Below are 22,254 nucleotides of genomic sequence, written 5' to 3'. Positions count from 1 at the left end.
ACAGGCACCACGAATTCCAAGCATAAGCAGTTCAGACATGGTGCTGCTGGTTACTGGCCAAGCTAGGACCTTCCCACTGGGGTTACTGGCCAAGCTAGGACCTTCCCACTGGGGGCCCTTCACTCCCCAGATGGAGTGTCCTGCCCATTTTCCTCCCCAGCTGTCCTCCGCTAGTCCAGGAGCAGCCAACCACACCAATCAAAGCACAATTGCTTCTTGCCCACGTTCCATGTGTTTTTGAGGCACAACTCATCTGGACTCTACCGCACTCACAGGAGGAATGCAGGGCATCCCCGACCTCTCCCTCATCCACCATCAAAAGAAATAAATGCATCTTGTGCACATGGGGCAGTGGAGCTCCGGGGAACAAAGTAGGTGGAGCGAGGTGAGGGGCGGGGGAGAGGAGGGAGAGCCCACGCGAACCAGACTTCTCCACGATGCGTCCGGGTAACCAGCCGTCTGAGTTTCCTGTCACCTACAGCCTTCTGAGCTCCTGAGTGCCCCCGTCAGTGTCACATTTGCTCAGTGGAGCATCTGGAGGAATCCAGATCTCTTCTGAAGGCCAATGAAGTGGCGGGATGAAAGGAAAGGTTCCCGAGCTCCAGCACAGCTCCCCCTATTAGGACAGGCCGGTTATGCTGCAGAAGCACGCAGCACCTACGGGTCACTGGTGAACGCAACAGAGGTCTAGTTCTCATCCCAGAAGTCTGTGATAGGCCTGGGGGACTCTCCACAGCCGCGTTCCCCCATGTGGGGGTGTGGGGGCTCAGCGCTCCAGACCGTTTTCACCTTGCAGCTCTCCCCGCCTCAGGCGCTTCCATGACTGAGGCAGGAGAAGACAGCAGTGCCGTCTTGTACCAACAAACAAATGCCGCAGCCCAGGAGGGAGGAGGGGAAGGAGAAAGAAATGTGCACTGAGGGCATCGACTACTGGCTAGGCCGGGAGGAGCTTTCCTTTCATCAATTCCCCTAATTGCCAGAACAACCCTGAGTTGAGGGTTCTCTCTACATCACAGGGAAAACGAAAACAAGAGTATTTCAGTAGCCAGTCCAGAAACAGGAAATGTTCTACAAGCTAGAAACAGACCCAACGCAGTGTCACCCAGAGTGGCTCTGCAGGGTAGCGCACACCAGTCCTGCTGACCCTCCTCCAGGCCGGGCTCAGGAGGCTCACTGACGACCCACAGACCCACTAGCTATACTGATAGCAACAAGCCCCCACATCTCTTTGAACCTTAGATTCCTGGTTTATAAAAAAAGAGATCAGGAAGTGGTAATTTAACCCTTTTCCTGGTATCACTTAAAAGCTCTAACAGGAACATATCTGAGTCACCACAGCAAGTAAAGGGTGAGGTATAAAAAACTGCACATCATCAGTATATAGGGGGCCTTCAGCTATATACCGACATTACCACCTAAGCCTGTTGTGAAACGCTGCTCTGGGGAAAACAGACAGGAAGACCCTGCCTGCTGAACAGCTTCCAGTGTCAGACAGACAACTTGTGTGCTTTCACCTACCCTTGCCCAGCACGCAGAACCAGGTCTCAACCCTTTCCTCTTGGGAACCGGGTCTCCTGCTGACTGGCATCCCAGTCACCGTGCACACTGAACCACATCCTGGCGGCAGCACACACTCCAGTCCCAAACGTAACTCTTGCCTTGTTCTACTAAACAAATGCCAAATTAAAAAGCAAGCAAACAAAAACCTGGTAAGTTGATCCTTAACTCCCACTAAGTTTCTTTTAAGCCTTGGGAAAATGCTGACTTATGGTTGTTCATATCCTACTGACTTTGGGAGGTAAACAAACAGTCTGGTTTCTTTTACTAGAAGTTCTTCTTTACATCTGATATGTTCCATGGCTAAAAATTCTAACCTGATTCCATATGATCTCATTGTACATGGTTTCCTTTTTCAAAAACCATTAACAAGAATGAGATAGTGATTAGGTTCCCTAGTGGTGAATTACATGTGACTTTTATCACAGTAAAAATTAGGCTAAAAAGATTTAAGAGCTAAAGTTGCAGGGACTCAAACAATGTCCCAATTTGTGAACTGTGTCCAACAACTAGAGAAAGGAAATCCAATTTGCTCCGTGGGAAACTTTCATTAGAATTCTTCTGCCCTGCAAGACTATGGAAATTGGCATGTCTGCTGCCTTGAAGATAATGGTATGCAACTGAACACATACACTATTGCTTTCTGTTTTGGAAGACCATGCCGCAAATGTTTCCCTCCCATGTGTTACAGGAGGCTGGGGAGAGCAGTACACCACCATTTCCTCTGTGATCACAGAAGACTGACAGATTCAAGGCTGCAACTGCTATCTGAAGCTGAATTTGCTATTTTGCCAGGTATAATCCCAAAACAGCCTTTTGTCTTCTTAAGAATATTCTTAAAAAACTTCTTGGTTAATGAGTTCCCTTACGGTTATAAATAATCAGGAAGCAGTACAATTACTAATGCATTCCTTCCACAGACAACATCCGTTCCTTTCTGTGAAACATGATGTTTATATCTTCACATTTTCCACTGAAGAAAAAATCCCCCAGCTTTATGTTGCATTTTTCGTAAAATTTAGGGTCAAGCTGCATTTGGTGAATTTCTTCAGACTGAAGACACTGGAAAATCTTCCGTTCCCTAGAGGAGTGTCTGGGGCCTAAGAAGGCTCGCTGGCCTGCTGCAATTGCCCCCGATGTGCTACAGGTGAGTTTGCCAGTGTTTAATAAGGTGGGCATTCTTACTGAATTTCTTTCCACAGTCACTACACGAAAAGGGCTTTTCTCCAGTGTGAATTCTTTGGTGTGTGCGGAGATTTGAATTCTGGTTGAAGCTTTTCCCACACCATGAGCACTTATATGGTTTTATTCCTTGGTGTATCCTTAAGTGCTTGTTAAGATCTGACCTATATGTAAAACTCTTACCACACTGTTGACATTTATGTGGTTTCTCATCACTGTGAATTCTTTGATGCTTGCTAAGCAAAGAGCTAATTCGGAAGCTTTTCCCACATTCCTGGCATGGAAAAGGCTTCTCTACTGAACGAGCTTTGTTGTGAAGCTCTATAAGTCTCAGCAGCTCTTTTTCCCAGGATGGAAGTCCATTAGTTTGCTTCACTGGAAAATCTTGGTGACATGTCTCTGCCCTGTGCACATCACCATGATTTTCTTTGTCCACTGTGTTTTGGGGAATGTACACTCTGGCCTTTTTCGATACTATGTCTCTCGGTGCTTCTATTTCTGAGTCAGAAAGACATATGGGCTGATCATTTTCAGCATCATTTTTGAGTTTTAGCCCTGTTGGAATAAACAAGAATCAGCCAACTCTAGGCAGAGAAAGACTACTATAAAAATGGAGACAAAAAATCCAATGATCACTCATTTTAAAAACACAGATGAGTACAATCTAAAACCAGTAATCCCTTGTAAATATCCCTATCAAGGCATCGCATGGTGTATTTACCTATAGGCAGCTTTCTAGAGGTGTCCTTCAACTCCAGGGACCCTTGAACCCATGGCTCTTCCCCTTGCTTTAGACAGGAGATCACTTTAGGTTTCGGGAGCACAAATAATGCTGTGAACGGAAAAACTGAGGTCAGGGACTGGTAACTTTATTAGCAATGGTCCCCTATTCCAGCCTATTTCAGGAAAACCAAAGGACACATTTACAGTACATAACTCCAAATGGTTAAATGGATAGACTCCAGTATCTGGTATCGGGTTTGAATTACAATGCGTTTGTGGGTAGGTATGCAATGTGAAGACTGAGATAAATCTAAGATAGATCTATGGAAAGGATGCACGGCATGGAGATCCAGTGCGTGTCACCTCCCTTCTGCCAACAGAAACTAACCACTAAGGTGGAATCAAACTCCAGGAATGCAGGGTATACAGGACGGTGCTGTTAATGCTTTAGGAAGAAGCACCCAGATTGGCCACCTCTAGCAGAGACAATGGGAAGGCTGCTGAGCTGGGGCTCACGTGTACAGGTGATCCCTGTCATGACTACAGTAAGTCATTTAGCTCTCAAACACCAACACTAGACTCAGGAAGACGTCCATACCCACTACAGCTCACTGGTTTCCTCACGGGAGAAAAGAGTTACATTAAGGAATCAGACCAGAATCACTTAACGCACTTTTTGAAAACAAATTGCCAAGGAAGGGAAGTATTCATCACTCAATGAGAATATAATGACTGGCTTTGTGTGCCAGGCACTGTCTTCAGGTAAGGTACATGTGGTGAATAAGACAAAGTCCCCTGATCCCACAGAGCTTATGTCCTAGGGGAGGAGTGACAGAAGTAAACAACAACAAATTAAAGTATGAAAATAGTAAAAGTTTTCAAGAAAACTAAAGCAGGGTGACAGAGCATTTAAGATTCTGCTTCTGTGAAGCTATTCCAGATAAAGTTATGTGGACGGAGGGCTCAGTGAGAAAGTGATATTTGAGCAGAAACCTAAAGGTAAGATTTTCACCACGTGGCAAAAAACTGCCAGGAGAAGGAGGAAAGCAGAAATGAGGACGGCACGTTCAAGAAACAGCCAGATGACCAGTGTGGCTACAGAGGCCTGAACAAGCTCACAAGTGGCAGGAGTTGTGGGCAGGCAGGAGAGTAGGGGTTAGATTCTGGGACTGTCCTGGGAACCTTGACAAGGAATGTGGATCGTATTCTGAAAGTGTGAGAAGTCCTCCTAAGTGTTGAAGCAGAGAACTATCTTCAGCTCCTTAGGATTTTCAAAGACCACTGCTGTGTGGACAGCACTGTGGAGATGTTCACGGCAAAGGACAATGGACACGGCTGGACTCAGGCTCTGCTGAGCGAGGAACCAGGACTGTGATGCATCAGCAGTGGGTACGATGCCAGATCACGGAAAAGGACGACTGTTTCTTGCTCTGAGCAACTGGGAGAAGGGGGTGCCCTTACCGACACAGAACAGAAGAGCAGGCTTGGGAGAGAAGGGAAAAGAGATAAAAATTCTATGGAACATACAGAATGTGGACTAGACAAAGCTGCCAAGTGGTTGGGCACCCGTCCCGTCCACACCATCTGGTTGAGAACCCACCAGCGACGTGGCACCAGGTTGCATTCCCAGCAAGCCGAGAACAAGACAGATACTCAACTCCATTGCAAAGGGTGGGGAGAACCTTTACCTAGAGAGATGACAGTCTCATAGTTCTCCTGCATTACGTCATTGTAGAGGGCCTCCTGAGTGGGATCCAGCAGCTCCCACTCTTCCTGGGAAAAAGACATGGCCACTTCTTCAAATGTCAAGTTCTAAAGAAGAGAACGGGCTTCAGCTCAGTATCTGCCACTGCCCACCATCTTGCCCACGAGCTGCATGGTTGGCCACGCACTGGAGGAATGAACAGCATGTGATTTATTAAAGAGCAAGATAAAAGGAAAGAGGCAAGGGATCAGCAGACAGGGAGCTGCCCACTTCCCCAGGGAGACCACCTGGGCTACCAGCCTCTGAGCACCTGCTGGGCAGTGTGGGTCATGGGCAACAGAGAAGGGCAGCTCTAAACAGCTGGGAACCGCAGCTCACCTGGGACACGGGCAAGACGAGCTCAGGAACCACTGTCCAGTCTCTGGTGTTTCTCAGCTCAGGAAAGGCTAGGATCTGGTGAGCAGGCACAGCTGTGGGTGGAAAAGAGCCAGAGGAAAGAAAGTTCTCTCGCCAATGACATCATTAAACTCATTTTTAAAAAACAGAAGATTCTTTTAGTAGAGATGGGACACCCTCACAACTGTATGTGGTACCGAGAGGTGGCTTTCCCATTGGAAACGAGAATCAAGCACCCACTGGCCCTTGCAACTGGTGCCCTCCTTGGCTGTGTTAAGTGTTCATGAGTAAAGCCAATAAAAGGAATCTGGTTTATTTCCTCACACGAGAAAGTATTCTGAGTTGGGCAAAAAGTAAAGGTGTCTGAAAGTGCAGAACTCAGAGTCCACTGTGCCAGACAGAAGAAATGGGAAGACAGAAATGAGCTTGGTGAGCTCAAGAAACAGCAAAACCAGGGTGACTAGAGGACTGAGCAAGGGCACAGGTGGCAGGAGAGGAGGGAAGGGAGCTGAGTACTGGCCAGATTCCTTACCATGGTCCTGGGTACCTTGGTAAGGAGTTTGGATTTCATTCTCAAGTGTGAAGAGTCATCATACGGTTTTGCAGCAGGGATATATTGTAACTTGATCTGGTTTTGAAGCCTCTGGCTGCTGCATGGAAACAGACTGTGGGAAGGCAGGAGTGACAAAAGGGGCGGCCAGGAGGGAAGCTACCGCAGTGGGCCTGGTCAGAGATGCCGCTGACTTACACCAGGAGGATGGACCCGGCTGGACCCAGGCTATACTGTGTGTGGAGCCAAGAGGACAGTGATGCGTCACCAGAGGGCATGACGGCAGGATCAGAGTGAAGGATGGATGCGATTTTTCAGACCTGAAATATCTGCTGAATTATGGTGCCCTTTATGCAGATGAGGAAGAAAAGAGGAGACTAGATCAGAAGGGACTGGGTGAAGGAAAAATCAAGAATTGTAGGAAAAGAAATGAGCATGTAGACTTGGATAAAGCTAACATGTGACCGAATACACGTCTGCCCAGCCCACAACCAGCTACTTGCCAGAGGGGTGCTTTCCTAGTGCTGAGAACAAGACAGATACTCAACTCCATTGCAAACGGTGGCGGGAATCTTTACCTAGAGAGATGACAGTCTCATAGTTCTCCTGCATTACGTCATTGTAGAGGGCCTTCTGAGTGGGATCCAGCAGCTCCCATTCTTCCTGGGAAAAATACATGGCCACTTCTTCAAATGTCAACGAGCTCTAAGGAAGAGAATGGGCTTCAGCTCGGTATTTGCCACTGCCTACCATCATGCCCTCGAGCTGCATGGTTGGCCACGCACTGGAGGTTTTAACACATGATGCATTACAAGTGTGAAGGCAGAAAGGAAAGAGGGAAGGGATCAGCACACAGTCTAGGAGCTGCCCACTTCTCCAGGGAGACCACCTGGGTTAACAGGCCTCTGAGCACCTGCTGTGCAGTGTCAGTTACAGGCACGAGGATAGGGCAGCTGTCAACAGCTAGAAAGCACAACTCACCTGTGACTCAGGTAAGATGAGCTCAGGTACTACTGTCCAGTCTTTGGTGTTTGTCTGCTCAGGAAAGGCTAGGATCTGGTGAGCAGGCCCAGCTGTGGGTCCAAGAGTCAAAGGAATATAATGGGCTCATTACTAACATATACCAGATTCTGACTCAGCACAGATGGGAAACCTTTACAAGTGTGTATGGTGCCCTGAGTGGCCTTCCCATTGTAAAACAGAACTAAGCATCTACCAGCACCTAGAACAGGTTCTTCGGTTTTCATAATGAATTAATGAAAGTAAAACCCATTTTATTTTTCTCTCATGACACAAACTATTCTGAGTTAGGCAAAATTAAATGTACTTCAACTACTCAGGGACTCCAGTATATATACTAGGAAATGTAGTGTTTTTTTTTTCCTGGTACTCAATGTTTTATATTCTGCCACTTAGAGGCCTTTTCTGATCCAAATTTCTTCCACATTTTATGAGGATGAGGATGAGGTGGCCCCATCCCTCTCTACTTTTCTAGGGAACAGATTCCTTGGTGTCATTACCAGGGTTCTGTGGTACGGGTATTTCTGTGCTCTAGGCCAATCCCACCTCCACTCACATCTGCTCCATTTTACTGCCACCTGAGGGCATGGAATTATAACAGGGATATAATTGCAGGTACACAGAGTGGGCACCCAGAAAACGCTCACAAAGTTCTAACTCAAATAACTCCTACTGCAGCCATCAGGAGAATCATCGCGATGTTCCTTACCCCCCTCCCATACAGGCTGACTCCCTGTATGAGTACTCCTGCTCAGCTGTTCCTGCAGACCCTGGTATGTATTCCAGAGTTCTCCATGCTCATGGGACATGTCCACTGGCTCATATTCTGCTGGCTTCATCTTGAAACCTGAGGCCTCTGAGGTTTCTCCCAAGAGCACTGCGTCCTTTCCCAGCTCATGGACTCCAACCTAGAAACAACAGTCACCTTTGATACCACAGAAAGTGAAAGGGAAGCCTCACTGACCCGGCACCAGGGGGCCTGCTGGGGGAGCTCTCAAGCCTAGCACTCTTCTTCAACTGCAGTCTCCACAGGGAGAGACAGAGTCTTACAACTCATAGTACTTTGGCTACTTTACCGCCCACTAGGAAGAGGAAGGATTGCTGCAGCGCTCCCTTCCCATTACCCAACAGCCCAGCCAAGAGATGGTCACAACTCAGCCAGAGAACAGGCACAACGCTCAGAACTCTCAATTCCCTCCAACAGACCTCTTGCTCAGAACACACCTCCAATTCTCTCCTCCTTCTGTAAAAGAGCCTACTTGGACTTTGTTTCCTTGTCTTGCCTGTGGTTCTGCTATAGCCTGCATGTCCAGAACCACAGTTCTCTGCTGTTCCCAAACACACTGAATCTGCTAGTACAGTAAATGGCAGTTTTGTTTTTTTGGTTGATAAGAACTTACTTTTGATTTGGAGGCTGGAGGAAGAGGGCAGGGAAAACATAGAGTCTAGATGGTAGAATGTGTGAGACACTGAAGAAAATGACAGAAAGACTAAAGAGATACTGAACCATCTATATTCCACAAAGAACTAACCAGAAAATCTGGGAAAAATAGAAGTAGAAAAGGATGTGACTACTGCCGACATTCCAACACAGTGGCCCCCACCCCTCCACACAGAACCCAGCTCAAATCAGAAGCAGGGTTTCACAGGCCACCTACTCTAACGCCGCACGGACCCACGTCCTCTCAACTTGACTTGCATACCTGTTAGTCGTCTCCTGTCTTCTAGTGTTCTCCCCGACCAGCACCTTTGATGACTGACACCCAATCAGGTCCCGCACAAAATCAATACAAGGATCTTCTTCCTAAGGTATTGAGGAGAGAAAAACAGTACATGTCAATAAAAAAGTAACATGAACTTTATCACTTGCTATCTATTATGAGACAAAAATGAACAGAAGTCTTGCCTTGCCTTCCATTTAAAAACCGATTCCTGGCCCTTTCCCCCTCCCCCATGCTTTCTGTTATTCAGTTGAAACAGAGTAATTCTTTGAACTTTGTCTTAAAAAAAAAAATCAGGAATGGCTGGTGGGTGAGAAAACTGGCAACCCCTGGTGCAGTTTTGGGACTGCCCAAAGACTTATCTGACGTGCTCAATTCCATCCTCCCCATGTTAAGGAAAGATTAGGAGAACATTCTGAGTTGCTCTTAAAATCAACATTACCACTCCAGCCTTCTGTCTTTAGGAAGGAACTCCTAGGATCCTCCCTCGCCCCGACCCATGAAGATGGAAGCCCTCCTGCGGTGGAACATCGGGGAGTCTCCTTTCCACTGAGTGAATCCTGGCAGGAGAGCCGAGACAGCAAGACCAGCAGAGGAAGTAATCGGGGAAGGCAGCCTTATTCTCAGAAAGCATCCCCCAGCCAGGGAACTGGGCACTCAGCCTTCTTCCTTCGCACTTCTCCGCAAGATGCATGAAGGCACTTTGTAGAAGACTCCTGCCTAGAGTTTAAAATTGTTCCTCACTTGACCTAGAAAAACTACCGCTACCATTGTACTGTTGGGCAGCTGTAGTTGGGGAGGTCTCTCTCTGCGCACCAGGAGAAACCACAGCTCTGGGCAGGGAAGGGGTCTTAACTCTAAACACGAAGGTCCATCATGACAAGTGCACATAAGCAAGGAGTTCATTAAAGGGAGAGTAAAAGAGAAGTGCAGCCACTTTGCAGGCAGCAGAGAGCAAGGGAGAGCAGAGAGAGGAAAGAGAAGCTCACTGAACTCCTGCTCGGCATAGGACAAATGCCTTCCTTGCCAACTCCTAAAGCCAGGGTCACCTGGCGTCCTGTGTCTGCCTGAATCTGCATGGCATTGGGACTAAGCCCTCACCACCCCAGGATTTGGGGGAGCCACAGAGCACTGGTTGGAGTGAGATTATGTTCTGAGAACTTTCCAAAGGCAAAGAAAGGAGATTTTCAGGCAGGCTACTGAAGAGCATGATTGTACAGCTGCAGTCCTGTCTGGGTCACCCAGGAATGGAACTTGCAAGCCCAAATCAGAGATCTCAGTAGCACTTCCCTACTTGTCTGACGTAGGAGAGACAAGACTAGTGCATAAGTCTACAAAATTGATTGAAATAGTGAAGTAAAAGACACCACTGGAAGAGCGCAGAGACAAAGGCAATTAAGTTGAGCAGTAAGAAGTCTCAAGACAAAAAATACACACTCTAAGGAAGGGGAGTGCAGATAACCTCAGACACAAGGCTCATTTAAGAGCTTAGGATTCTTTTAAGGCTTTCAAGAATGGGGCAAAGGGCAGTGGAGGGCAAGTGGTGGCAGAGGCTTGACGTGTGGTCTCGTGATGTGTATCTCCCATGAAAGACATTATGTCACCATCCATACTCAGTCCTCCAGATATTCTGTCAGTTAAACCTAACAAGGAATTTGTTGATCTTGTTCTTCTCCTGGTTACCCTCAAGCACCGGGAACATACCAGTTAGGTCGGCTTGCCCTGCCTTAAGATATTGTTGGGTGAGTACTAAAGAATATATTAGGAATCCTAACTCCTAAATCCCTGGTTTTTAAAATGGAACCTTAGCCTTAGGGATACAGTCCTGTTCTTACTTTACTGTTTCTATCTTGACATTTTTCATCATAGGCAGGAGAAGTTCATAATAATGCACGGCCCATGTCCCTGCCCTACCTCAGTTTGTCTACTAAACGTTTAACCAAATTTCAAGGTTTAAAAGAAACATGGGATAATGGGACTCGGTGACGACGACCGCGACCCTCTGCTGGCTGCCTTTCTTCCAGGGTCACAGATCGTAGCGGCCCTGCTGGCCATCTGCAGAACCGGCCCCGCGGCCCCGCGCAGCAGGCCAGGACACTCACAAACGGCGGGCTCCGGAACCAAGGGACACTTCCCACGCTTTGGCGTCGGCAGACGCTGCCCTCCGAGGCCGGACGCCCGGTTCTCCCGCGGTAATACCAGCAGAGCCAGCGGAGGCGGGAACCTGGACAGCGCGGGCCGGCGAGCACCGTGCAGCCTCGGGGCGGGAACCAGCCGCGAGCCGCGGCGCCACATTCGCAGAGCGCCCGACGAGCGGCCTCCCAACCGACACTCCCGCCGCAGGCCCCCGAACATGGCCGCCTCGCCCCGCCGCCGCTGCCGCCGGGAAGGCGCGGCTCCGTTACCTCCTGGAGGCCGCCCCCGGGTCCGCGGCGCCGCTCTGACGAGCACGACTCTCAGCCCCGCTCCCGACGCCCGCGGGCCCGGAACCACCAGCACCCGCCGGAGCCCGCCGCCCACCCGAGGCAGTTAGCGCGCCGCAGTCTGAGACGCTCGCCCCGGCCGGAAGCGGGCGCCATGCGCTTCCGGGGCGGGGCTCCAGGCCGGCCCGCCACAGCCCTGCCGGCAGGGGAGCGGTAAGGCCACCGAGTCCCGGGCCCGCCGAGGCCTAGAGGCGCCGGCGCGCGGCTGCCGCCCGCCCGCTGCGCGGCTGGGAGGCGTTGTCCTCCCTCGGCACAGCCGTGCGGGCGCGTCGCAGCCCCCGAGTGACGGGCAGGACCTCAGTGCGAGGCCAGGGACTGCATCACCTCACGGACCGTCCCGGGCCCGCGTCCCTCGCGGCGGCGGTCTTCTCGTGAGCCAGGTTTTCGCCTGCGGAGTCGGTCCCTCTCACGCGCCTCCCTGACGGAGGAACCGAGAGCTACGAAGTGACCTGCCCGGGGTCACGTCGTTTAGCCGCGGCAGCCCCTCGGCTCAGCTCAGGCCCGTGTCCCGTCTTCTGCTCTGCCACCGCGGCGCGCCGCCTGGACGCCGGGCACCTCCTCATCGGGCGTCTCCTGCCCGTCTGGCAGTCGCGCACCGTCCGTACCCACCGATCGCCGTCGGTGAGCATCAGCGCCGCGCGGACGCCCGCCCCTCCCGTGGCGCCAGCCACCAGGCCGGCCTTGTCACCGAGTCCGCCTCGCCGCAGCCAGTGCCACGCAGTGCAGTGGACAGTGCCTGGGAGTCGAGGAATCTGGCAAAAACCTTTTGTAAACAAAGGGCGATTTCACCACCGTCAGTGACACGGGTCGGAAAAGGTAGGAGAATTATAAAAGGGCCGGGGGGGTGTCCGCGGGGGGAGTGGGGCCCCGCTGCAGGCAGAGGGACAGGGAAGAGCACAGCCTGGGACGCTGGGAGGGCCGGGGGTCGGGGGTGCGCGGAACCCGTTTGCCAGACGGGACTGGGCTACGGCTGGGGGAGGCGCTCCGGTGACAGGCGAGCTCCCGGGGACCTGCTGTGAGTCTCGGTGCGAGGCCAGGGACCGCATCCAACCCGGGAAATCCCGGGGCCGCCGGCCCGGAGGCGAGGCCAAGGTGCCAATGAAAGTGGGCGGCCATTGCCAACCGCTGCGCTGTTTTGCCTCCTCGGCTGAATGGTGTGGCACTCCTCCGGTCCTTTCTGACTGGAGAAAAGGATTCGATGGGCGAGAATAACGAGCACTGCCCAAGTCTCTTGGATGTCTTTCGAGGCCGACTCATTTCTTCAGAATGCCAGTCGGGTTGGCACGTAGTGTCTCCTCAGGGGTTAATTGTTTCCATTCTCTCAGCAACCGGGGGATAGTAGTGCTCTCGGCACTGAGGTCCTCACTGGGGTCTGACCCAAGGCTGAGCATAACACCTCGCAAAGTGAATAAATGGAGTTCTGCGGCCAGGGCCCTCGGATGTCATTGGCAGGCCTGACTCCTCACGCGGGGAGGGAGCTGGTTAGGGAGGATGAGCAGAAGAAAGCGGGAGAGACACCCTGTGGTGGCAGGAAGAGGAGGCTAGGCACAGACGGGAATTCTGGTTTGCATTGAACTTGGTTCCCTGGTCGCTGGGCCCTGCTGTGGGGCCCGGCAGAGTCCCCCGAGTCTCTCCTCTTGATGTCCCCTTCCTCTGCCTGGGTACTGCTTGGGAAACGATGGATGTCCAGCTGGAAAGCAATGGAAGCAAACACATGGGACTGATTCTGAGACACCGCACAAGTGCTGGATGCCCTTGCTGGGTGACTGGCTGGACTCAGGAGTGCTGCTGTTGGCGAACAAATACTCCTCTTTTCCCTTTTCCCCTTTGTCAGTTATCATTTAGTGCCTTAGTTACTTGAGAAAGTTGCTTGACCTTGTCATTGGCTGCACACTTATTACCTGTCCTATTAGTTCACACTCCTCTCAGTGCTCTATCAGCCAGTTGGAGGTCCAGACCTGGGTGTGGGTGCTGCAGTTTTCATTGAGGATGCACAGAGCACGCCTGGGCAACAGGTGAGAGAGATGGTCAGAACCTTGTGGTCTTGCTGTAAGGAAGTAGAGAGGAGTGACACTTACCTGAGAGATGCACAGTAGCCCTCTGCTACCTTGGAAAGCACTGGCTAGCTTACCTTAGGTTGGTACTTTGCCCACTGTGTATGGAAAGAAATTCTCATTTGTTTTAGTAATATACACTCCTATGCAGTGAATGTTTGGAGTCCCTAATTAGAGTGGTAAAAACACTGCAAAGTTCTCCAAAACAAGGCCAGGAAAGGACAAGTGTCCTTCACTTGGAAGCTCAGGAAAGTAGAGATGTTGGTGAATTAAAACCTGATCTCTTCCTAGAAAGTTCCTTGAGGGGCAGATGGCCGTGGGTTGTACACTAAACATATTGTATTAGAGCTGGTCTCTGCCACCTGGATTAAGTGGTCAGTTGGAACAGTGATGAGTTTTACAAAATATCTGCAGGTGAAGGTGGCAGCTAGTTCTGAGATGCAGTCAGTGTAACTATGTTTTGGGAAAAGGGAGGTAAGAGAGGCACCAGAGAAGGAAACCAAGGGCTTTGGTCAAGGGAGATCTGCTGGGAAGGAGGCAGCAGAAGTCCAGGTCAGAAGTCTTGGAGGCATAGCAGCAGAGAAGTGACCCACATCAGAGGCTCTGTGGGTGGACAGGAAGCAGCTTGCTGGGGATTCTGCATCTGCAGGGCTGATGTTGGAGGTGCTTTGTTCCCAGTGGGAACAGGGACATGCTGCAGGCTGTGGCGGGGTGGGGGCAGCAGAGTGGTTGGTGAAGGGGAGATGAGATTTCCTAGGGCCGAGAGGTTTGGACATAATTCAGAGGGAAGAGCAATGTGGTAGTGACACGAGGGATGGATGTGAGGAAGTTACTGTGAGCTCCACGGGACTGCACTACTAAGAACAACTAGGATCAGTACAGACGGGCTGGTAGCAGCCCATGAACACAGCTGGTGTTTGGACACCTGAACTAGATGGAGCAGAAATCCCTGTAAGCTACCAGTCCTCCTGGTCCCAGTCTCCTTTGCCCTTTCTGTGTTGATCATCTCCCTGGTTGTACCCCACAATTTCAGAACCAAATGCTTTGCAGGAGGAAAACAGCACAGGAATGTAAATGTTAACAGCTACTGAAAGCTCCCCCAGCAGTGAGGGGAAGTGGAGGTAAGAAGCAGAGATAGAGGGGGTTTCTTTCTCAGGACCTAGGTGCCTCTCAGATCTGCTCCTCAGTGATGTTAAGGATGAGCTGCAAGCTGGGGATTTAAGAATGAAGTTGGGTTTAAAAAAAAAAAGATTGCCCTGCAGAGCCTACGATATGCCAGTACTGGGGATTTTACAGTGAAGACGGGCGTGGCCCCTGGCCCACTGAAGCCTCCCTTACTTGGGGAAACAGACAAGCAAATGAGTAAGAAATCCTTCCTTTTGAGAGTGCTTGGCAGGACCCCCACAGGCTGATCTGATGGAGACTGTGAGGGGCAGAGGAGTGGGGATCACGGCAGGGCTCTGTGAGGGGCAAACAAGCTGGGACCTGCAAGAGGAGCTGGCTGTGCCGAGAGCTGGAGGGGAGCCCTCCAGGCAGAGCGCACGGCCCATCCCAAGAGCCTCAGGTGGCAGAGGCGGTGGCTTGTTTGAGAGAGGACGGTGGGTTTGCTTTGGGATCGAAGATGAATGGTGGGAGGGGAGGTGACAGGGATGGCAGGGGCCACGTCATGCTGGGCTTTTCAGGCTGCCGAGAGGAGTTGGATTTCGTTGCACACACAGTGGAAGCAGCTGAAGAGCGTAACGGGGACGATGAGACCTGACCGACTGGATCCTGTGGAGGGAGCAAGGACACGGGGCAGGCAGACAGGAGGCACCGACGGTGGCCTGGTCCGACAAAAGGAGACCGTGCTGTTCTGGCTAGACGGTTGGGTCAGGGAGGAGGCCGACACAGGGGAGCCTCGGAGGTGGGGACCAGCAGCTGTGCTGAGGCTACAGGTGCTGCCTAACGTAAAAGCGGTCGTTCTCACGGCCATTAAATGCCCACCACTTTAGCACTGCTGGTGTGTTGGGCTGTATGCTAGGTGCGGGCATATAAGTGACCTTAGTCGCCTGCGACCTAGGGATGGAGACCACAGGCTGTTCATTTTTGCCACAGCAGCCGTGCTCCCTTCTGTATCATGTCACTGTTGTCATGCTGCTCTTAGTGGTTTGGAGTTAGAGATGATGAGTCTGTTCTCAGGTCTCAGGTTCTGGGGAGGATGTGAAAATGCTCGTGGAGACAGCAGCCCTTTGGGAACAGCCAGGGATTCATGGAGCTCCCGCCTGACACGGGACTCATCCCAAGGCCCTGACTCTGAAGGGGACCTGGGGTTCACACTAAACACCACAGAGACAGTTGGAAGGTGAGAAGCCTCTGCCCTCACCGAGGACAGGGAGCAACAGCGTGTGTTGGAAATGCAGGTCTCAGCTGCCCCTGGGCTCAGATGAAGTGCCTTTTGAAATATATCCACAGTATTTCACATTTTAGCACTTAAAATAGGGGTGCAGATTTTTTTGTCAGTCTGACTCTCCTTCATTACAGTTTAGTGCTGTCACAGTGACTGTCGTGGGGTGAAGATGAACACGGTTCCCGTCAGCTTCTGCAAAGCAGTTTCTCACACACCTGAAGGTGTTCCTTCTCCATCCTAATCTCTTCCAGAATCCATTCTCCTGTTACGTCTGCCTTTCTTCCAAAGCTCAATTTATTGTTTTCTCTTATTTTTTTTAGAAAAATTTTTTAATTAAAAAAATGTCAAATTAGGTGAAATTCATGTAACATAAAATTTGCCATTTTCAAGTGAACAGTTCAGTAGCATTTAGTGGTGTCACAATTAGTTATCATTCGCACCTCTCTCTAGTTACAAAATAAGGGAAATCTATACCACGAAGCAGTTGTTCCTCATTCTGTATGGACCTGCCTGTTTGGACACTGCATGGAAGTGGAATCCTACAGTGGGACCTTTCGTGTCTGGCCTCTTCCATTTATTAACATTTGTCAAGCACGTCACTACTTGGTTCCCTTTTCTGGCTCGTGCTCCTCTGCATGGACAGCCCAAGGCTCTACTCCTGTGTCGCCATGATGCACTCTGGCTGCACAGTTCAAGACCGCCTAAGGTCACTGCCTTTAATGCGCAACTGAAAGCTGCCATTACAGGTTGCAAGTAATTTTCAAGAGCCAGCTCATAACTTTATACTCAAATCCTAGAGGAAACATCCTGTCCTCATGCTGTTTAAATCCATAAGCCTCAGTTCATGAACTGGAAGTTGTCAGAGGTTTATTTGCTTTAGTAGTTTTTTAAAGTGCAATGAATACTCATCAATATTTTTGTCAACTCTGCCACTTAGCGTTTATTTCTTCTAAATCCCTGGCAGCACCTGTGCTCTCTGCATCTGATTCTGAGGCTTTGGGTCTAAGTAAAGGGGGGCCAGGACTCACTGTGTTCCAGCTTCTGCTCCCTCTGCTCACCATGCCCGAGGGCCGCTCAGATCCCAAGTTATAACCTCCCCAAGGGTCACAGGCGTCTGAGTGCCCTCCGAAGTCAGTAATAAGTCATCAAACGAACATTTCCTTTACAGAACTGCAAGGTGGGGATCTGGGAAGACTGTTATCTTGGTCTGCAGAAATGAAAGGTTTGAGTTACTGCGGTATTTTTGAGAATGAAAAAAAAATTTTTAAGCTGTTATGCTAAGAATCTGGTAAAAGGAACTTCTCCACACACACAGGCCACTGGCTGAGACACCAGCCAGGCCTAGAACTTGAGGGAGCATCATACTCACCTGGGGAGCACATTAGAACAGATCCCCAGGCCTCACCCGACTTTCTGGTTCACTGGAGTGGAGGTGAGGCCTGGGAACATGCATTTGTGACAGTTCCCACATGCTGGTGATGCTACTGGTCCAGGACCACTCGGACCCCCTGCTCTGGGGCCATCACGTGGCAGCTGCCATCTAACAGTGGCTGTTTTCTCCTGCCTGGCTTCTTCCATAGGCTCCCAGGATCCTCTTCCAGGTCAGGGATCTTTGAGACAAGGAGATGGGGCTGTGTAGGGGGCAGCGGGGGCTGAGGTGACCTGTGGTTGTTGCCTTTTCTCTACTGAGGTTCCCGTGTCACCTTGCACTGTCTCACCCTATAAACCCTTCTTTCCAGACATGATAGAACAATTTTTATGTGGTCCATTGATCTTCTGGGATTGTTTTCTTATTTTGTCCACTCTGACATCATCACATATCTCTGCCCACCCAGATCCTTCCCCTGGGGGCCTGACCTCCTCCTTCCTTGTTTGCCCCTGACCTAATGATGTGATCTAGTCTCTGCCCCTCCCCAGGAAAGAGGGGAGCTATTTTACAGGATTGTTACAGGGGCCAGTCAAATTATAGGACCGAAGCAAGTCCCTGTCATGAACGGACATCCTTTAGTCCTGCACAGACAACGCTGCTATTGGGGCAATACATACATGACTGACAGAAAGAGGAGGAGACAGAAGTATCCTGTACCCAAGTCTGCTGTTCTCTCAAGTCCCTCCTTTCGACCAAGGCTCGCCTATTCGCTACATCCGCTTACGTGGCCACAGCTGCCATGGATTCCCACAGTATGGAGCCCAGCCAGCACTACCCTCCTCATGAGTCATCCCATGAGGTATCAGTGGGATTCAGGATAATTAGGGAGAAATAAAAAGGGCATCTTCAGTCCACACTCTACTCGTCCTCCTCACTTGAAGAGGCTGTTTCTTGCACTACAAAGAGTGGAAGAAATATTTTGTTTTACGAAAAATGTCTTCCTAGGAATGGCTGCAGCTGGTTGTGGCAGAGTTTGAGAAATTAAGATGTAACTTCTTGGGCTGCTAAAACCAGCACCAGGATACTGGGTCCGTGTCGGCCTCCTCCCCGTCTCCCACCCACAGATAGAGGAGGCGATGCGATGAGATATTGAAGACCTGAGTGGGCCAGCCAGGGGACTCGAGGCACACCAGCTCAAGAGTGGTGCTGAGAGGGCACCTCTCATATTTATTGATCAGGCATCACATTCTTGAGTGGGTTAACAAGTTTCTAGACACAATGATTAACATGCTTTACTACAGGAATGTAATTGCCTCCAGGTCGCTGGGGTAAGTCGTCCCTGGCGCCAGGCAATGAAGGGGTAGAGATAACAAGAAACAGATCTCGGTTTAGATTTAGTGAGCTGCGGCATGCACCACAGATTCCAAGGAAGGCAATCAATTCCCACAGAAACAGAATGATCTATGGATGGCAACCTACAGGTCTGCCCTGTGCAATGGATGGGCACTGTTCCCTGGCAGGAGGGCACTGGGGCAACAGAGAGACCAAGATGCTCCTGGCCAATCTTGGTACTTCTGTTTTATGAAAACCTCCACACTTGTCAATAGAAAGGGCAGATCTACAGAGCGCTCGGGAACAATGCTGGGAGCAGGGCTTTCTGTGGACCCCAGAGCAGTGTCACTCCAAGTTCAGAAGCCTGCAGTTGAGTCACGAGCTGGCCAAACCCAGGATGGCCTTTGGTTTTTCTGCTCCAGAGGCTGGACCAAGAGTCAAGAACATGCACTATAGGAGACTGAGTGACAAGATGAAGCACGGCTTGCCTCTTCCTCTCTTGTCATGGTGTCAGAACTTCCAAAGAGACAGAAGAGGAAGATGGGTGGACTTTGGGGTCCATGTACCCGTGCCCAGAGTTTTGAGCTCAGATGTGGTACAGGGGGCTCACAACACTTCACTGTCATTAGCTTCAGGTGGCTGATCTCGGGAAGAATTCCGGTTGGGTCTGTCTTTTCTATGGCTGCTAAACAGCAGCTCCTTCCTCATCCCATTGTCCTTCCTTCTCTCCTCTCCACTACAGTGAACTTCTCTTCTTTCAGGCTTTGAGGTCAAGAATGGGATTAAGAGAGAATCCAAAATTGGATGCTCACAGGAAGTAGAAACATGTATGGTGTTACGGAGAAGGTCTTGTGACATGTCTGGCAGTCTGAGCTAAATGGAGCCTGCGGGGTGAGCCAGTATCCAGAAGGTGCCACAAACATTCTCCAGGGGAGCGAGGAGACACGCCGGGAAAGCATGAGTCGCCAGACTTGGCACTGGGGAGCAGGCAGCGCCTCTCCTGTGAGGAGAAACTGCCCTCAGAGTTCTGCCCTCACGACCAGCCACCCCCGAACTGGAAAAAGCTTCTAAATGTTACGAATGTGGGAAGAGCTTTAGGCAAGGTTCTCACCTAGTTGGTGATCAGAATACACACAGGAGAGACCCGAGTGCTGTGAATGTGGGAAAGAATTTAGAGAGCGCTGCTCCCTCACTGCCCACCCGCGAATGCACACCGGGAAGAGGCCCTCCCAGGGTGGGGAGGGTGGGAAAAGCCTCCACCAGAGCTCCAGCCTCACGGTCCCCCCAGGACCCACATAGGGAGGAGCCGTCTCAGTGCACCATCTGTGGGAAGACTCACATCAGCTCCCAGGTCAGCGCTCACCAGCGAGGCCACCCTGGGGAGAGCCGAACCAGGCCTGGGCAGTGTGGGAAAACCTTCCCCAGCAGCACCCACTCACGCTGGGGGAAGATTTCAGGGGCTCTCAGTGTGAGCAAAGCTCGGTAAAGAACTCCACCCTGACCCGCCATCGGGCTACACAGAACACTCGCATCCCAGGAAGAGATGCGCTGTGAGCTATAGGAAGCCTCACAGGTCCCATCCTCAGGCCCACATGCATTCCTAGAGCTTCCCACTGTTTGTGCAGAACTGGTTAATCGTTGCCAGGCTGAGCAGTAGGCTCTACTGTCAGCCTACTGGAGAACCATGTCCAAGAGCAGGAGTCAGTGTAAGGATGCTGCATCTCACCAGCTCTGCCTGTGCCCAGAGTCCCATCTCGCTGTGACCTTCTGTTCTGCTTTGAAGGGCAGAGGCTGTGGGACCCATATGTCCTCCTGGAATACCAGGGTACCCTTGTTCTGAACAGAGTATGGGAGGCTAGTGGCCTGTGCAAAGTCAGAGCAGACATTCTCCCCTCATGGGAAACACATCTAGAAGCTAACAGGCGGGATGTGTTTTCATCCAGTACCTGACCTCTAGGCACCTCCTGCTGGACAGCAGCGCTACCCTCAGGCCACATCTCTGCTCTGTGTCCCCATCAACAACTACAAGGGGACGAAGGAGAGGATGGGTTGAGCTACCGGGAAATACTGAACCTAAGCGACTAACCCTTGAGCAACTGTAATATCCACATTCATCTCCCTGCACCCTACCATCCCCATTCCCGGTGTCGGGTCTCTCATACTAAAGGTTTCTACAAGTGTAAAAGCACTGCTCTTTCTGACGAAAATAAAGCTGCTTCTGTCCCCACTTCGGGCCTTTGACGGTCATTTTCTCCATTAGCAACTTCATACTTTTGCAGAAGCCTGCAGCGTCCTAAGAGGACTGAAGTGCAGAAGCTGCTTCAGGGCAGCGGGTCATGCAGAGAGGAAGTAAGGGGCAGGAATCAGGGAGGGGGGACCGAACTGGGCCAGGAAAGGCCTGCACTCAAGGTCACAGGACAGAGGAAGACAGAGGGGCTGCAGGAGAAAGGAAAGGGGGTGTATGAGGAGGGGTCCTGATCCTGACGATGGCCCGGAGAGCTCAGCTTCTGTGGAATCTCCATGGGGAAAACCTGGGTGAAGGTGGGGAAACTGTCCGTGGATCTTGGCCTGTGCTCACAAGGCCTTAGTACCTCATATAATTCATGGTGAAAAATAAGAGCCATGGCTTCTGCTGCATACTTTCTGGGGCATTACATATGAGCCAAGAATGTACATTCTACCTCAAAGACGAAGATTTGTTTCATTTAGGGAAGAAGTACAGCAAGCGGGACTTAGGAAGACCCCAGTGTTTCCTCAGGATGAGCCTGCCCTGGGCCCCCACGTGTCCCCGCATTACTGCCCTCGTACGGCCATCAGGGTAAGCTCTGCAGGCCAGTTCCCAGAGGTACAGACTTCCCTCAGGACTAGAGGGAAAACTAACATCTTCAAAAAGCCTGGGTAACGGCAAAGGGTGGGCTTGCACGTGGCCTCCTGAGGCTGCTCTGCCTCACGGGAGATTCACGGTGGGGAAACAGCCCAGGGCCGGACGGGTTACTGACGGGCTGTGGGTACCAGGCCACAGGAGCTGGACTTGACAGATGAAGAGCCCCAGGGAACGTCAGTGAAGTGCTAAGGAGGTGGAAGCGCCGATGAAGGGCTCACTAGCAGGATCCTCCCACTCCTGGGTCTGCCCTGCCCAGGGAATTCCAGGTACCCATAGAATCTGTATGTTTAGTTGCCTTCACCCTCCACACCGCTTTAAGAGTACCTGGGGCTTCCAGTATCTTCTATAAAGACCCCCTGGATCATTTTAACTAATCGATACAATTTTTCAATTGACACCCTTTTTTCCAGGGATGCCTAACCATCTCCAGTAGACTGGACCAAATATTCTCAACCAGAGAAGTAGAGCCTAGAGACTGTCACCATTTCATTCCTTTACTATGGGACATGGATGGTCACAGTCAAAACAGGAGCAGAATCCCTCAAGCCGCTTACCCACTTTCCTTTCCTCTAGGCCCCTCTGCTATGCCTCCCCTGTGAGGGGACTGCCTTTCCAGTCAGTCTGGCAACAACGCAGGATGCCTGTTCCTGGGCTACAGGGTACTCAGCTCATCACCCCGTTTTTCACGGTGAATTCTTGCTTTCACCACTATTGGCTGCAGCCTCTTCCCAGTTCTGCTGCTCAGCCCTAGCTTGGTTTCTGGGTAGAGACAGCGAAGAGTGAGCGTTCAGTATGTGTGGAGAACTTGGGACCCTAGCAGGTAACCTCGCCACTCCCTGTGGCAGGGTAGTGAGCCTGAAAGATGTGGAACTTGGGAGACTGAGGAGATGAT

General features: G+C 51.0%; 1 protein-coding gene and 1 long non-coding RNA gene across 16 annotated transcripts; one reads left to right on the top strand and one right to left on the bottom strand.

Annotated features, from left to right (window-relative positions):
• Positions 1-213: 213 nt before the first annotated feature.
• Positions 214-11,412, bottom strand: LOC118929862 (zinc finger protein 75A-like). Of its 9 annotated transcripts, none has more exons than XM_057487679.1 (9): positions 11,260-11,411; positions 8,837-8,937; positions 7,843-8,041; positions 7,095-7,186; positions 6,692-6,818; positions 5,546-5,637; positions 5,151-5,235; positions 3,461-3,571; positions 214-3,294 (listed from the first exon to the last, which is right to left on the bottom strand). In XM_057487679.1, exons 3-9 carry the CDS (start codon positions 7,970-7,972, stop codon positions 2,699-2,701), a joined length of 1,233 nt encoding a protein of 410 aa, XP_057343662.1. In that variant the 5' UTR covers positions 7,973-8,041; positions 8,837-8,937; positions 11,260-11,411; the 3' UTR covers positions 214-2,698. The 9 variants fall into 9 exon arrangements, with proteins under 9 accessions (XP_057343662.1, XP_036776285.2, XP_036776283.2 ...); XM_036920390.2 differs by having other exon boundaries at positions 5,151-5,274; positions 6,692-6,776; XM_036920388.2 differs by having other exon boundaries at positions 5,151-5,274; positions 11,260-11,410.
• Positions 11,413-11,714: 302 nt separating this feature from the next.
• LOC130679214 (uncharacterized) lies at positions 11,715-20,705 on the top strand. Of its 7 annotated transcripts, XR_008992317.1 has the most exons (5): positions 11,715-12,153; positions 13,278-13,352; positions 15,110-17,209; positions 17,695-18,005; positions 18,901-20,705. It is a non-coding gene; the product is annotated as an uncharacterized LOC130679214 (long non-coding RNA). The 7 variants fall into 7 exon arrangements; XR_008992318.1 differs by having other exon boundaries at positions 16,946-17,209; positions 17,695-20,705; XR_008992319.1 differs by lacking the exon at positions 17,695-18,005.
• The last annotated feature ends 1,549 nt before the right edge of the window (positions 20,706-22,254 follow it).

The sequence above is a fragment of the Manis pentadactyla genome, chromosome 10 (genome assembly GCF_030020395.1).
Source record: "Manis pentadactyla isolate mManPen7 chromosome 10, mManPen7.hap1, whole genome shotgun sequence".
Taxonomy (NCBI): Eukaryota; Metazoa; Chordata; class Mammalia; order Pholidota; family Manidae; genus Manis; species Manis pentadactyla.
The sequence above is the reverse complement of the archived record's forward strand: the minus strand, read 5'-3'. Positions and strand labels throughout refer to the sequence as shown.